We start from the raw sequence: 17,093 nt of genomic DNA, 5'->3' as shown, positions 1-17,093 counted from the left end.
TGTGGAAACCGGAAAAAAACCCAACTTTTCTGAACAGAAAAGTTTCTAGTATTAGTCATGCTGGTCATGTGCACTGAAGCTGTATTAAATTGTTCTTCTGCACATGCTCAGTAGATGGGCAGCATGTTAACGACATTGTTTTAAGTGTTTCTGCTGTTTCCGCGTAAACAGACATCATTTTAAAACCTTTTCCCGTTTTTCACTGAAAACGTGTAGCATAAACGGCGTCTCTATCTTTGCTCTACAGCATGTCATAAGAGTTAATGCAAACCTTGAAGATTTCCATTGTGCCACGTTCAAAGTTGTTGGAACGACTTTTCAGGGTGAGGACTTCTGTTTTCCCGCCGTCTCCGTAGATCTGACAGAAGACGTTAGCGTTGGTTCCACCAGCCCGAACATCACCTGTGACAACCGTTACTTCGTAGTTGATCACTGAAATAGAAGAAGAATGTTCTTACACGCTGAAAAACTCATTTAAATACAGACAAACGTCCTTTTTATTCACTGCAACTGTTAAACTAAATCCATTTGTCATTTGAAATTGTTCCACTTTTCTTCATAGTTACACTTTTCGATGTCCAAGATCTCACTGGGGTAGATCTCCACTTCCACTTTTCCATCAGCCTCGTCTTTGCAGAGCCAGCGGTGGCTGGGGAACATGTACTGCTTCCCATGGACTGGCACCAGGAGCTGCACACTGTCCAGAAACCATCCGGCCCGCAAACCTTCGTTGGTATGACCAATCAGAAGGCGGTTGACCTGCAAGAACGTTCATCAAACACCAAATGGAATTTTTTTTTTAAATGATAAAACATCTAATCGCCGGTGAAGTTCGTAACTGATATCTGAAAGCCTTCAAGAACTCGCCTGTCCAATGTCGAAGGTGTCAATGGTGAAGATGTCAGTGCGGCCCGTCTCAAAGTAGTTCCTGAGGTCGTTGTCGGAGACCGCCAGTATCATCTTGTTGGTGTCTCCCTTCTCTCCGTACAGCTTGACGAACACCTTCGAATCAGAGCTGGCTCCGTTCACGTTGCCTGTCTTGATGGCGATGTGGTAGCCAACATCTGAGTGGGAGTAGATCCAGGGATTTCAGTGTGAACCGCCGGATGCTTAGTCTGCCGTGTCACTCTGATGACTTACTGAAGAGGCGCACGCCGTCTCCAGCTGGAACTAACTCACGGACAATCTGCCCATCGTCCTCGTTACGGTCCAGCCACCTGAGGAGCAGTGAACAGCGTTACCCACTCCCTAATGTCTGGAAGCTCAGTGGAAATGAAACTATGGGGGAGATGAGACTGCAACACGAGATGTGGCCATGGAGAACGTTATCAAATGCGTTTGAAAGCCTGTCTGTCTGTTTGTCTGGCTGTCTCTCTCCCTATCTATCTATCTATCTATCTATCTATCTATCTATCTATCTATCTATCTATCTATCTATCCGTCTGATCTTTCTAATCTATCTATCTCCCCCCTGTGCCCCCCCTTCTGCTCTGTGGTATCAGCCCACAGTGGCCCCATCCATCATCATCAAAAGCCTCATAGAATTTACCACATTCATGGTTTAATTTGACGTGGAGTAATGATACGTCATTTAAAGTAAATTAGTGATAAAAATCATTTAAAGTTACTCCAACACTTCTCATGAAGAAATTAGTCACAAGTACAGAAAACCAAACCAAATTCCCACAGCAATCCAACCCTCTAAGATCTAATAACTTGTCTGCAGCAGGCGGCTGAAGACTCAATCGGTGACAGAGGGCACGCCGCAAGCTCGTGTTAGCTGCAGCTACAACAACTCCACAGTGAACTTTGGCTCTGTGTGCAGTTTTTTTTTTTCTTTTTTTGTTCATTGACATGCCACCGAAAAAAAACACAGCTATGGAGGAGGCGGAGGAAATCAGAAAGACACTTGATTTTCTCTCGCAGGACATATCAGCAATAAAGACGAAGCAGGATAAGATTCTCAAGCTTGTGGAGGAAGTAACGGAGCTGCGTACTCGCATCGAAGAGAAGGACAGGAAGATCGCGGTCCTGGAGAAAAGAGTGGAAGACCTGGAACAGTATTCAAGACTTAACGGTGTGATCGTGACGGGATTAAAGATCAAACCCCGTTCATATGCACATGCAGTGTCTGCTGGCGGCGGGGAGCAGCCCAGTGAGCTGGAGGCGAGCTCCGCAGAGCAGCAGGTGGTGGCTTTTCTCGCGACCAGGGACATACATGTGGATGTGGACTCAATCGAGGCTTGCCACCCGCTCCCCATGAAGAAGAACACCACACCAGCTGGGGTACTGAGGTTCGTCAACAGGAAAAATAAGATGCACTGATGAGACAAGGAAAAAAGCTGAAAGGTACTAATGTCTATTTAAATGACCGCCTAATCAAGAGGAACGCAGAAATCGCCAAGGAAGCCAGATTCCTAAGGAAACAAAACAAAATACAAAACACCTGGGTGATGAACTGTAAAATATTCATCAAACTTAATGGATCCCCTGAAGAGGCTAAAGTATTGGTTATCAATGACATGGAAGAACTGAACAAATATGAATGATACCGAGTCAGAATCATTGAGATGAAGCACCTGTGTATACTCAATGACAACCAATCACAGTTCTTTGGATAGCAAGGACTTAGAAACACATCAAGGAACTCTGGAAGTCGAGCTTATGGAACTGAAATGATCTGAGTACACTGAATATAGCTCATTAGAATTGGAAAACGAAATAGACCCTGATAACATGTTTCTCTCATCTAACCCCATTACTTGTAAATATTACACTGAGAATGATTATAATACTTCTGTTGAATCACAAGGGAAATTTTCTATTATCCACTTCAATAGTATGTACACAAATTTCAAAGCAATCAAAGAATATTTACAACAAATTATGCATCCGTTTAGTATTACAGCAATCTCAGAAACATGGTTTAATAAAGACAAAGGTATTGATTTTGAGTTAAATGATTAGAATCTAAATTATGTAAACAGAACAAACAAAGCAGGAGGAGGAGTCGCGATATATGTAAATAAAAAATACAAATACAAAATATTAGAAAAAATGACAGTAACAACAAATGACATACTGGAATGTCTATCAATAGAAATTATCAATGAAAAAACCAAAAATTATATAGTTAGTTGTATATATAGGTCGCCAGGTTCGTGTGTGGAGGCATTCACAAACTGGATGGAAAAAACATTTTCAGAAATAAGTAATAAAAAAATATTTATTTGCGGGGATTTCAATATTGACTTGATGAATCCAAATAACCATAAAACAACTGATGATTATATAAGTAGGATGTATAGTATGAGCTTATATCCAGCTATTAAAAGACCTAGCAGAATTAGCCTGCACAGTGCCACCCTCATTGACAATATCTTCACAAATAATATGGAGTCCACAAATGTCAGCCGCCTGTTGATCTGTGACATATCTGACCATCTACCTGTCTTCATATTGTATGATGACGATGGTAACAATCACAAATCACCTCAAAAATGTACATATAAACGAGTAAGAACTGAGGAGTCAATCAATTTACTTTACAATGATCTAATAGAACAAGATTGGAATGTTGTTTATAGCAAGACCGATGTGGATGGTGCTTTTGATCATTTTTTGGAAATTTTCAGTTCAGCTTACAATAAAAACTGTCCAGTCCTCCAGGTTAGTAGAAATAATACAACCGCTAAGTGTCCATGGTTAACTAAGGGTTTAAGAAATGCTTGTAAGAAAAAAAAAATTTATATAAACAATTTATTAGACTAAGAACTGAAGATTCTGAACACCGATATAAAACATATAAAAATCGACTGACTGATATATTAAGAACTAGTAAAAAATTATATTATACCAACTTATTAAATAAAAATAAGAACAACATAAAGAGGGTTTGGGGAATACTTAATAATGTAATTAAAGGTAACACAAAAAATAATTCATATCCAAACAACTTTACTGATAGAAATAATGATAATTATAATATGAATGAAGTGGTAGAAAGTTTTAATAGTTTTTTTGTGAATGTTGGTCTGGACTTGGCAGCAAAAATCCCTCAGTGCAGTAGTAATAACGTAGATTCCTTAATAGAAATAAACCCAAAGACAATGTTTCTTTCAGGAGTATCTGAGGCAGAAATCATAGATGTGGTGAGCAAGTGCAACAATAAATTCTCTACTGATTGTTTTGACATAGATATGTCATTAGTTAAACAAATTTTACATAGTATCGTTAAACCTTTAACATATATATGTAATCTATCATTTCAAACAGGAACATTTCCAAACAAAATGAAAATCGCGAAAGTATTGCCACTTTTTAAAAGTGGAAATAAACACATCTTCACCAACTATAGGCCGGTCTCTCTGCTCCCACAGTTCTCCAAAATATTAGAGAAATTATTCAACAGTAGGCTAGAGAAATTTATCGACAAACACAATTTGATTAATGAAAGTCAATACGGTTTTAGAACAGCAAGGTCAACATCAATGGCCATAATTGATGCACTAGAGGACATAACAAATAGCTTAGATAGGAAGAAATATGCAGCTGGTATATTTATCGACTTGAAAAAAGCTTTTGACACTTTAAACCATGGCATTTTAATAAGAAAACTGGAAAGGTATGGTATTAGGGGGGTGGCTTCAAGCTTGATCCAAAGTTATTTAACTGACAGACAGCAGTATGTCAAGGAGAATATTCATCCGGGTATTTGGGCATTGATTGTGGGGTTCCTCAAGGATCTGTGTTAGGGCCAAAGTTGTTTATTCTATATATTAATGATATATTTCAGGTATCTACATTACTAAAATTAATCCTATTTGCAGATGACACAAATATATTTTATTCTAATGATGATTATAATGATTTAATCCATAATCTAAATAATGAATTAATGAAATTGAAAGCATGGATGGACATTAACAAATTATCCTTAAATCTAAGCAAAACTAAAGTAATGTTCTTTGGATACTACAATGTCAATTTAGACTCCGTAATAAATATTGATGGCGTAGACTTAGATACTGTTTCGGAAATTACATTTTTGGGATTAACTATTGACAGCAAAATAACCTGGAAATCCCACATAAGACACATACAAGGTAAAGTCTCCAAAAGCATTTCAATCATTAATAATCAATCATTAATAAAGCCAAACACTATTTAGATTATCATGCATTACTGTTATTATATTGCTCATTAGTTTTGCCTTATCTAACTTACTGTGTTGAGGTTTGGGGTAATAATTACAAAGGTTCATTACATCCCCTCATTATACTCCAAAAACGTGCAGTAAGAATCATACATAAGGAAGGATATTACGACCACACTAACACTTTATTTTTGCAGGCAAAACTTTTAAAACTCCCTGATTTGGTTGAGTTTTATACAGTCCAGGTTCTATTCAAAGCTAGTAAAAATACATTGCCGGTTAATCTCCAAAAGCTATTCATGCTGAGAGAAGGGGGCTATAATTTGAGGGGATGTGGTAACTTTAAGATTAAAGCAGTGCGGACCACCAGAAAGTGCTTCTGTGTGTCTGTATGTGGAGTTAAACTTTGGAATCAACTGGGACCACAACTTAAACAATGTCCAAATATTCATCTGTTCAAATCCAGATTTAAAAATATGGTATTCTCACGATACAGAGGTTTTGTGCTGGGCTGATTCATAAATGTCTCTTAATTATCAATTATTTGAAATGTTATATGTATTATATAAGACTATTTTACTAGATTACTGGTCAATTATAGTATTTAATATTCAGTCATATATTGGTGGTGTTATTATTACTATTACTATTATTATTATTACTACTACTGCTACATTTGTCACTACAATTACATCATCAACATATGATACTTGATATTACTATTACTACAACTACTATTATATCTTAATCAAGCACAATACTTTGATGTTGTGTTATTATATCTATTATCAATGTATAACATGTTATTTTACTTTGCAAACATAAAATCAATATAGTAAGTGATAATGGTGCTAATCTCAAACAAATACATAATAAATATTACACTTAACAAGTCTTTAGTATAGGGCAGGCAAGGGGGGCTCTGCTGCTGGGAGGCCACCGCCATCAGCAGTAGACTCCCAATTCTTGTCTTTTTAATGCACAGTACAGACACTTCCAAAGGGGGGTCCTGTTGCCTGAGGACTGCCCCCCTCTGGCAGCAGGTCCATATAACACCATGCTTAAACTAAAGTTAAATATAAACTATTAGCACCATTGATTACAATCACTGGGGATATCCTTCTATATGTTGATATGTGTTGATGATGTGATAAGGGCGGTGGTATTAATAATGGTAATATGTATGTTTATGTGTATGGGTGTTTGTGTATATGTGTGTATTTGTGTATGTATGTATATGTGTATGTGTATGTGTGTGTATGTATATATATGTATGTATGTGTGTATATATGTGTATGTGTGTATATATATATATATATATATATATATATATATATATATATATATATATATATATACACACATATATATATATATATATATATATATATATATATATATATATATATATATATATATACATATATACTATTAGCACTTATTTCGTCATTATGGCAACCTAAAGATGTTTAGGAAGACAATGGGTGGGAGTTAACAAGTTATCTTCATCCCACTCCTTTTCGAGGCACAGTCATCAAATTTGAAAACATATGTCTAGTTCTTAATTGTAAATATTCTTGTTGGGGTTTTGTTTGTTTTTGTTATTCTTCCTATTCTTCTTGTTTTTATATAATTAATTTTTTTTCTCTTCTTTTTCATTTTTTTTATTAATATTATTATTATTATTATTATTATTATTATTTATATTGCTTCTGTATAATCTTTTTTTTTTCTGCCCAGTGTGGGGAATTTTGTGTTAGTTATTGTACAATATATTTTGTGTTGCTTTTCCTGTACCTCGAATAAATGTATTCATTCATTCATTCATTCATTCAACCCTCCACAGGAGAGTGGCGGCCTCGTTTCCCCCCGAGTGTCTGCAGGAAGCCAGCAAAGCGACAGACAGGAAGAGGTAACACTGCACCGCAGTCCTGTGGCTCGTCTCCAGTTGCAGACAGCGCTCGCTGACCACATGCATTTAGTGTCCATTTGTAACTGCAAACTAATCCATCAGCCGCCTGACTACTTAAACAGAAGGCACCGGAGAACCAGTGAAGGTCAGCTGTGGTCAATTTACATGGCTTAGGATGCTGATCCTACCTCCATTGTCGAAGCAGCTGCTCAGAGCTGTGGTCGTAAGGTCTCCAGTGCCTGTCGTGGCGGCAACCCCCGAACCCGGTGGTGGACACCGGAAGTAAGGGCTGCCGTCAAGCTGAAGAAGGAGTCCTATCGAGCCCTGGTGGCTCATGGGACTCCAGAAGCAGCTGACGGGTACCGGCAGGCCAAGCGAACTGCAGCCCGAGTGGTTGTGGAGGCAAAAACTCGGGTCTGGGAGGAGTTCGGGAGGCCATGGAGGAGGACTATCGGTCGGCCTCGAAGAAATTCTGGCAAACCGTCCGGCGCCTCAGGAGAGGAAAGCAGGTCAGAGGAAAGTGGAGGTGGGGAGTTGCTGACCTCAACTGGGGATATTGTTGGACGGTGGAAGGAAGACTTCGCAGACCTCCTTCGAGGACCCGTCACCACGTCTTCCGTGGAAGAAGCAGAGGCTGAGGTCTCAGAGGTGGACTCTTCCATCACCCAAGCTGAAGTCACCGAGGTGGTTGGTAAGCTCCTCAGTGGCAAGGCACCGGGGGTGGACGAGATTCGCCCTGAGTATCTTAAAGGTATAATACACGATTTTGATTTCCGGGTGGATCACCTAAATAACTGGTGGGTCTGTTTGTCAATCATTCTGACGAGCTGCTTTCGTAAGGCGGTTCTACGTGCTTGCGCCCAATCAGCTTCTCCCTTTTGTGCATGTGCATTCAGAGTGTTTATGTAGCCGGTGAGCTTCTCAGCTAGTACTTACTGATGGTGAGTCTGACATAATGAAACTGTAACTGTTTCGGAAAAAAAGCTTTATTTATGAGTGAGGCGGATCGTAGAAACTGTAAACAGAGCTGTGCACGCCAGAGAAGAGGAGATCGCGCTCGTACACTTCCGCGTTTCGTGGGAGAAGCAGGAGAGCCGGGCGGATGGTCTGGCGCATGCGCGTTGTTCAAAAAGTGAGTAACAGACTTGGGGCTTTGTCTTTTCGAGAAAATCGTGTATTAGACCTTTAAGTCTCTGGATGTGCAGGGATTGTCTTGGTTGACACGTCTCTGTAACATCGCGTGGCGGTCGGGGACGGTGCCTCTGGATTGGCAGACCGGGGTGGTGGTCCCCCTGTTTAAAAAGGAGGACCGGAGGGTGTGCTCCAACTATAGGGGGATCACACTCCTCAGCCTCCCTGGGAAACTCTATTCCAGGGTACTGGAGAGGAGGATTCGACGAGGCCATGGTCCTGGACCAGAAGAAGGTGGCTTGCCCTCTCCAGGTCGGTGGAGAGACTCTGGTCCAAGTCGAGGAGTTTAAGTATCTTGGGGTCTTGTTCACGAGTGGGGGAAAGATGGAGCGTGAGATTGACAGGCGAATCGGTGCAGTGGCTGCAGTGATGCAGTCGTTGTATCAGTCCGTTGTGGTGAAGAGGGAACTGAGCCGAAAGGCGAAGCTCTCGATTTACCGGTCAGTCTACGTTCCCACCCTCACCTCTGGTCATGAACTTTGGGTCATGACCGAAAGGACAAGATCTCGGATACAAGCGGCTGAAATGAGCTTCCTCCGTAGGGTGGCTGGGCGCTCCCTTAGAGACAGGGTGAGGAGCTCAGTCACCAGGGAGGAGCTCGGAGTAGAGCTGCTACTCCTCCATATCGAGAGGGACCAGCTGAGGTGGCTTGGACATCTGTTTAGGATGCCTCCTGGACGCCTCCCTGGGGAGGTGTTCCGGGCATGTCCCACTGGGAGGAGACCCCGGGGAAGACCAGGACACACTGGAGAGACTATGGCCCAATCCCAATTCTCTGCTTAATCCTCACTCCTCAACCTTGATCCTCAATCTCAAATTAAGTGCCTCCTAAAAACAAGTGTTAAGGAATGTAATGTCACTTGGAAATGGGACAACCCTTAAAGACAGTTACGTCCTTGGACCACAGGGGGCAGCACTGCGCAAGAGGGTAGAAGAAAGCCGAAAGAAGTGCAGTGTTTCCTGCAGGAAAAAAGTTTAGCCAGGGGGGAGCGCGCGGCGGGGAGTTTTTGGACCGTCGGGAGGGGGCTCGGGGCTCGCGCGACGCTTCTTTGGACCGTCCGAAGGAGAGAGAGAGCGCACACGCGTGGACCGCTGTTTTTTTCCCCTCTCCGTTGTCAAGGCGGTGCAGAATTTAGTGCGGTAGCGGTGGTGGTGGTGGTGGTGGTGGTGGTGGTGGGGGGGGGGGGGGGGGGGGGGGGGGGGGGGGGGGGGGGGGGGGGGGGGCTGGCAGCAGTGATAATTTTGGTCAATGATCCATAACAACGCCCTTTATAATTGTAAGTAATGCGCCCTGCATTAGAAATGTTTAACATTTTGCTGTGTGACCTTGTTAATAAATGCATTCAAATGAATTTTCTTGATTTCTTTCTAATAGCCTTTGTAAATATTATCTGTGATAGAAAGTTAATACAACTACTCCCAAAGTAATATACACCATTTTTTATTAATAAAATAACAGCAAAACGAACTATTTAACAAGCATTCTGGATTCTCCTTAACTCCAAGGTAGGTCTGGTAGAATCTCAAAATTAAGGGAGATAACGTCCCTTAGTCTCGCTCCTTTCCTCAACTTGTTTAGGAATGGGACAGCACTTAACTTCACGGGAGCGCGCATTTTGAGGAATGAGGAGTAAGATTGAGGATTAAGCAGAGAATTGGGATTCGCCCTATGTCTCTCGGCTGGCCTGGGAACGCCTTGGGATCCTCCCAGAGGAGCTGGAGGAAGTGTCTGGGGACAGGGAAGTTTGGGCATCCCTGCTGAGACTGCTGCCCCCGTGACCCGGCCCGGATAAGCGGGAGAAAATGGATGGATGGATGGAATTCAGCCACCGTGTTTATCAAGACCCAATCATTCATACATGTGTCCTGTACGATAAATCCTGCGCTCAAATCTGCACTCATTTCTATGCTAGATTGACAAATGAGGGCCAGTGCCATTGCATTTGCATTTGAGAAAAGTTTTTGTGTTTCCATGGAAATGACAGACACACTGAAAACCATGTAGTTTTCATGCTGGTCCACTGATTGATGCTGCAGAAAACAATCCACTCTATCATTAACACTGGAGAACACGGAGAACAATACACCCTATACATTAACACTAGAGAACGCAGACATTCATATGGACAAAACACCAAGTTGCATTGCTATTAGGGTGACTGTCAACTCTCGATCTCCCAAGTCTAGGAGAATTTGGACTGGAACCAGGACCAAGACCAGGACCAGGACGAGGAGAATATGTGCTGGGACCAGGACGAGGAGAATATGTATGGGCTGGATTACAGTCAGGTTGGCACCAATCCAAGTCGGCCCTGGCCAACTCGGCACTGCCCCCAGGAAACAGTCAAGTCGGCATCAAGCCAAGTCGGCCCCGCGGGGGGGGCTCTCAAGTGGCCGAGTTGGTCGGTGCCGACTTGACTGTAAGCTGCTTACCAACTCGGCTAAAAGCCTCTGTTTTTTTTAATCACGATGCGACTGCGGTGCGTCGATTTGCACGGTTTTTTTCGCGCCGACTGCGCCGCTTCTCCTCACGTAGCAGGCGGGAGACTGGACGACAAACTGTGTGATTGTGGTGACTGACAGGTTAGAGGTGGAGAATGGACCTGGAGCTTCATGTTTGACATCTTGTTTGAACCGAGTAGCTTAGCTACGAGCGCGCAGCGCGAGCGGTTGTCTGGTCACGTGACCAGATGGGAGTGTACCTGTTCCCCGGGTCCTATGTTCCCCGCTTTGTATGGATCGGGGAACATCGGACCTTTTTTCCACATAAGGGTCGTATGTTCCCCGCTTTTCTCCAAAAGGGTCGTATGTTCCCCGCTTTGTATGGACCAGGGAACATAGAACCTTTTTCTAAATAAGGGTCCTGTGCTCCCCGCCGTGCACTGAAAGTGTCTGCTTGTACAGCGCAGAACCTGCAGTGGCGCATGGAAGCGCTCACGCGTCACCTCCAGGTATAGAGAATTACTGTAGGCTGCTGTCAGTTTACAACTAAATTATAATAACATAAAAGGTGTGAAAAATAAATAAACTAATGTAATAAATCTCAACACAACAGTGAACACGGCAGCAGGAGCACTGCAGCGTCTCCAGAGGTGCCAATTACAGATTCAGGTAAAATATTATTTCCTCCATCAAAGCACAGCAAACCATGTATTTTTCGTTTCCAAAAATTAATTTTAGAACAAATATATTTTCTGAATAAATATCTTTGTCCTGTGGAGCCTGCAGTCCCAGAATCAAATGAGCAGGGTGAGGACGGACCGTGTGGGGGTGTCCGTCCTGGTGCGCAGCCGGGGAGACTTATTTTACTAATTTTAATATGTTCTTGATTATTATTGACGGTTAATAATACAACTATTTTGTGTGTGTTGGCGTGTGTGTGCGTGTTTATCAGGGAAATGAGGCGGAGTGTGAGTAAGAGGTGACGCTGCTGAAATGCGCACCGTAAAAATTAAATAAATTTTAAAACCTGATTTGAGGCATTAATAAAGCAGACATGAGGCATTAAAAGGTTTGCTGATACTCCTGGCTTAATATTTGTTTATTTATCTTAATTTCTAATACATTAGATTACAGAAAAACAATCTGTTGTGCTCCTGCGCAAAAACACAGCAAAATGTATGACGGTCTGGCTGAGCGCTGCGGCCTTTGGAGGGGGGGTAAGAATGCTGGCTGTTGTTAATGGCTAATGTTAATCATTTTAGTTCTAGTGATAATCATTATTTCCCTCCATTCCGATACTGACGTTCATCTCCACTATAGGAATAAGCGGAGAGCTCATTCCCTCAGGTCATTCATTCATTTCGGCATCTCCGTCAGCGTGAACCCCCCCCCCCCCCCCCCCCCCCCCCCCCCCCCTCTCTCTGCAGCAGCAGACTGTGAGGACTGTGATGAGCCTGTCAGAAAAATTAAGTTCTACAGTACGGAGGAGGGAAACAGTTAAATGTCTTAGAATTTGACCTCCGCATTTGATAATCAGACAGCTTATTCATGTGTTTTTTCTGTTTTGTGTTTGTTTTTTTTCTTTTGAGCGGACAGTGTGACAAACACAAGCTGCTTATTTAAATCACTAAATATCTTAAATCATTATTTTTGTCCACAGATTGGATAGATAGTTTACACCAGAATAAAAACACGTCAACTGTGATTAGGAAAAGTTTCATTATACGTCCGCTCTGTCCGCTCTGAAGGCACAGACTCCTCGAATTTTTTTTTTATTTAAATTTTTATTAAAGGTGCTGTAGGCAGGATTTTTCTAGTCAATGCTAATTTTTCTGTGTTTTCTTTGGATTAAATGTTAGAGTACCCATTGATAATCCTTTAGGAGTGTAGCATAACTGCTCTACCGCGAAGGCGCAGCGTTTCCATCTGTCTCTGTTCTGAGCTGAAAAGGAATCTCGACAGCTCCAGGTATCTTTGACCAATCAGAAGAGCCCTGAGGCTCTAACCGTGATTGGTCGAGAGGTGTTCGTCGCACGTTCTTGTGGGAGGGGCTTAACTTGTGTAAGGGCGTGATGTCAGAGAAAACAGGACAGGATTGGCTGTGCTGGGTTTCAAAACACCATCTTACTTAGGTAACCCTAAGCAAGATGGCGGAGATGCCGAATCCTGCCTACTGCACCTTTAAAATTTTATCAAATATTTTATTATATTTCGCTGTTGTTTACATCAACTAGGTTGGTGCAAATGCAAATCTGCGCTCTCGCTGCGGCAAAAAACAAACAACAAAAAAACCTACATCCGAGTGCATCGTCAAAAAACTGTGCAAATTGAAGCACCGCAGCCGCATCTTGATTGAAAAAAAAAAGAGGCTTTTGGCCGAGTCGGTAAGCAGCTTACAGTCAAGTCGGCACCGACCAACTCGGCCACTTGAGAGCCCCCCCCGCGGGGCCGACTTGGCTTTGATGCCGACTTGACTGTATCCCGGAGGCAGTGCTGAGTTGGCCAGGGCCGACTTGGATTGGTGCCGACCTGACTGTGTCCCGTATGGGCTATATTGGGTGATCAATATTTTTGCGTCTGAAAATGAATTCTTGCACATAATTTTGTATTTGAAAATCAAGTTTTGCCATCCCGTGAAAAAAAATCTTCACGAAAAATCCCACTTTCATGTGTCGAAAAGGATTTGCATGGTTGTAAAACAGATTTCATTTGTGAAAAGAAATAGAAGTTTATTTGCAAACAAACCGCTGCAATTCTCTGAAGTTGTGGTTGTGATATTTGTCCCTGTCTTGACACCTCTGTCTGATTGGATAGCGACAAATAAAGCTGTCTAATCAGGGCGCAGATGGCTTTCTGTCCTCCCGCCCCTCTGCAGACTGTTAAGCGTCACTCCCTGATCCCACAGCACGCGTTTGGAGCGTTCGGCTGCGTTGCGCTGGACACAGCCAATAGGTTGCCATTGTATTGGGAGCAGTTCCACATCCAGCGTTCGCTCGCTTGCGTCACCGACGCGAGTGGCGCGCTCAGCAGCGTCCAGGATAAAAAATACGCGTCCCACCTATTTTTGTCTGCGTCCGCACGTGAGCGCATCAAGCCCCGCTGTTCGGATGATTTCCAAAAAACTGAAGATGTGCATATTTCGATATTTGAATACATTTGTGGAGTCAACAAAATGGCATATGGTTTGTTTTCCATGTAGTGGTGATGTTTGTCCCTTTAATACAATACGTTTATGTACTTATTTTATTTATTTTAAGTTAACGCGCAGCACAGACGGAGTGGGTCGGGTCCGTGTCCACTTCCGGATGCGCAGCTAAACTATCGCCATAGATAAATAGAGATTCATCGTGGAATTTGAGGAACCGTTTGGCAAAGAAACGACGAATGAATGAGTTGTCTCGCGCATGCGCTTCACAATGTTTCCGGAGCTCTGTGACGGAGCAGAGCGCAGGAGAGCGCGTGCAGTGGGCGTTGACGCGCGCACACACAAACGGACGTGAGCACCGCAGGGAGAGGCGTGCTGTGGGATCAGGGGGTCAGTCAGCATAGCAAACATGAATCAACTACTACCTGAAGCAGGGGAACTCTACGGCCAGGCTCTCCGGCTGGCCCTCCTCTCGGACCATCACCTTGTCAAGAAACCAGCCGCAGCCTCCGCCGCGGCCGTCGTGACCCACCCGGACCCGGCGCACCTGACCCAGGGACACGGCCTCGATGAGAAACTCGTCGTGCTGAGGGAAGACAGCAAGACAGCCGTGCTTACTGTGCACAATATCCATTTAGCTCATTTGTGTTCATGATTTGCTCACGTTTCCCTTCTCGAATTTGTTGACGTTGTTTTTGCTGGTGATCATCAGCCGCTCCCCCGTGTCCCCAAAGTCGCCCACCACATTTAGGAATACGCTGGCGTCAGTGCCACTGCCGCTGATGTTCCCAGTGCAGATGGTGACGCGATACTTGATCACTGAGGACGGAAACAGAGAAGGAAGCACGGCTCGTGACTTGAAGTGGAAATATATCTCCACTGGAAGGCGTGGCTGTCCTCATTGTTTCTTACGTGGCAGCGGCTCGTCGATTAAAGCTCCTGTAGCTGGAAGCTCTCTCACAATCTCATTGTCATCTTCATTGATGTCCAGCCAGCGGCCACACTCAAAAGAGTACTTCTCCATGGTTAATGTTTTGAGTAAAGTAACCTGGACAAAGTCAAAGTTTCATCAGGCATCACGTCTATTTCTACTGTTTCTCTGGTCCATAAGCCTCCTACCAAACAAATGACAACTCCAGCAATGTTTTTAGTCAAATGATTACTGCAGCCAAGCTAAAATAGAATAAAAATTGCTGTCAATTGCACAAGTACAACAAGACTTGATGCAATCCTTGGCTTGAGATACAACCAAACAGATAAACACAATACTGCGCAATCATCATCAATCTATCATCATCATCCCACCATCATCATCATCATCCCACTGTCGTCATCATCCCATCATTATCTAGCCTGGCACGCCAGACTGTCTCTCCATGCTCAGGGCTTCATGGGGAAGCAGTCTGGTACGGCGCCATTTTGAATCTGAATTCTGGCCGGCCTACTTCTGCTGGGCCAATCACAGCCCACGAGAGGCGGGAGTTAGCGATGCGTCATATTTTACCCCCCCAAAACAATCACGATGGTGGACGCAACACAGTGAAGTTTTACCACGGCTCTGTCTGAAGTTTTGAACGAACTGAATTTGTCGCTAAAACCACAGCGAGAATCTGCTCTGAAGGCTTTTCTTTCTAACCCCTAAATTCCACCGGATGCGAAAGCGCCGCTTCTCGTTCTTGAAACGTACTGTGCAGCACTTACAACCCAATTCTCTTCTATGAGACAAATTCCACCGGACGTCAAAGCGCTGCACCGCATCCCAGAAGTGCCGGTGTTACGAAGGATCACCATAACGCCGGCGCATGCCAGGCCGCTGGTGATTCGCTTCAGGTCTATTTTCTGCACCGCTGCTTCTAAACGGCGCGGCGCTGTATTGCACTCCCAGTGAGCGTTGACTTCAGGAACAAGGCCGGCGCGGCACTTCAGCGTCCGGTTGAATTTGTGGGGAAAAACGGACGTATTTGTCAAGTCAAGTCAAGTCAGTTTTATTTATAGAGCACATTTACAGACACCTTAGCTGCACCAAAGTGGAAGAATTTGTCACTCTTCCCACTCGTGGTGAGCTGCCAACATGTCCGCCACTGCCCACAATGCAACGTGTGATCCCAAGCCCTATAGTCCCACCTCTCGTTGCCAATTTGAAATGCTGCCCCAATGGAGCAGTACCAGACTGTCTTTATACGTGTGTCACACATAAATAAAGTCAGTCTGGCATGCCAGGCTCATCATCATCATCATCATCATCATCATCAATTCATCACATCATCATCATTATAAAAAATCCTTGTCACACCATCATCATCATCATCATCATCATCCCATCATCAATATCATCATCATCATCATCATCATCATCTTCATCATCACATCATCACTATGACCATCATCATCAACATCATCATCATCACACCATCATTTTCATCACATCATCAGTATCATCATCAGCATCACCATTATCCCTATAACCATCATCATCACCATCATCATCATCATCGTCATCGTCACATCATCATAATCATCATCATCATCATCATCATCACATCTTCACTATCACTATCATCATCAACACCAATATCACCATCACCAATATCACTATCATCATCATCATCATCACCATCATCATCATCATCATCATCATCATCACATCATCAGTATCACGATCACCATCGTCATCATCACCATTATCATCATCACCATCACCATCACATAATCACTATGGTCATCATCATCATCACATCTTCACTATCACCATTATCATCGTCATAATCATCACATCACCAATATCACTATCATCATCATCCTCATCATCATCATCATCATCATCATCATCAATATCATCATCATCACATCACCAATATCACCATCATCATCATCATCATCACATCATCATCATCAATATCACAGTCACCATCACCATCATCATCTTCACCATCATCTTCACTATCACTATCATCATCATCATCCCCATCATCATTATCATATTCATTATCTTCACCATCATCTTCACTATCACTATCATCATCATCATCCCCATCATCATTATCATATTCATTATCTTCACCATCATCTTCACTATCACTATCATCATCATCATCCCCATCATCATTATCATATTCATTATCTTCACCATCATAACTATGACCATCATCATCACATTTTCACTATCACCATCATCATCATCATAATCATCACATCACCAATATCACTATCATCATCATCATCACATCATCATCACATCATCATCATCA

At 43.0% G+C, this 17,093-nt stretch overlaps 1 protein-coding gene across 1 annotated transcript in view; it reads right to left on the bottom strand.

The window, feature by feature from the left end:
- loxhd1a (lipoxygenase homology PLAT domains 1a) overlaps positions 1-17,093 on the bottom strand; it is an 80,865-nt gene that overhangs the window by 35,051 nt on the left and 28,721 nt on the right. The window contains exons 13-19 of the mRNA XM_030084855.1: positions 14,758-14,893; positions 14,510-14,664; positions 14,271-14,431; positions 1,141-1,217; positions 868-1,064; positions 567-759; positions 272-432 (exon numbers count right to left, since the gene is read on the bottom strand). Coding sequence (XP_029940715.1) covers positions 272-432; positions 567-759; positions 868-1,064; positions 1,141-1,217; positions 14,271-14,431; positions 14,510-14,664; positions 14,758-14,893 — 1,080 coding nt within the window. The remainder of the gene's footprint in view (positions 1-271; positions 433-566; positions 760-867; positions 1,065-1,140; positions 1,218-14,270; positions 14,432-14,509; positions 14,665-14,757; positions 14,894-17,093) is intronic.

The sequence above is a fragment of the Salarias fasciatus genome, assembly GCF_902148845.1.
Source record: "Salarias fasciatus chromosome 7 unlocalized genomic scaffold, fSalaFa1.1 super_scaffold_4, whole genome shotgun sequence".
Lineage (NCBI taxonomy): Eukaryota > Metazoa > Chordata > Actinopteri > Blenniiformes > Blenniidae > Salarias > Salarias fasciatus.
This window is presented reverse-complemented; position numbering and strand designations above follow the sequence as displayed.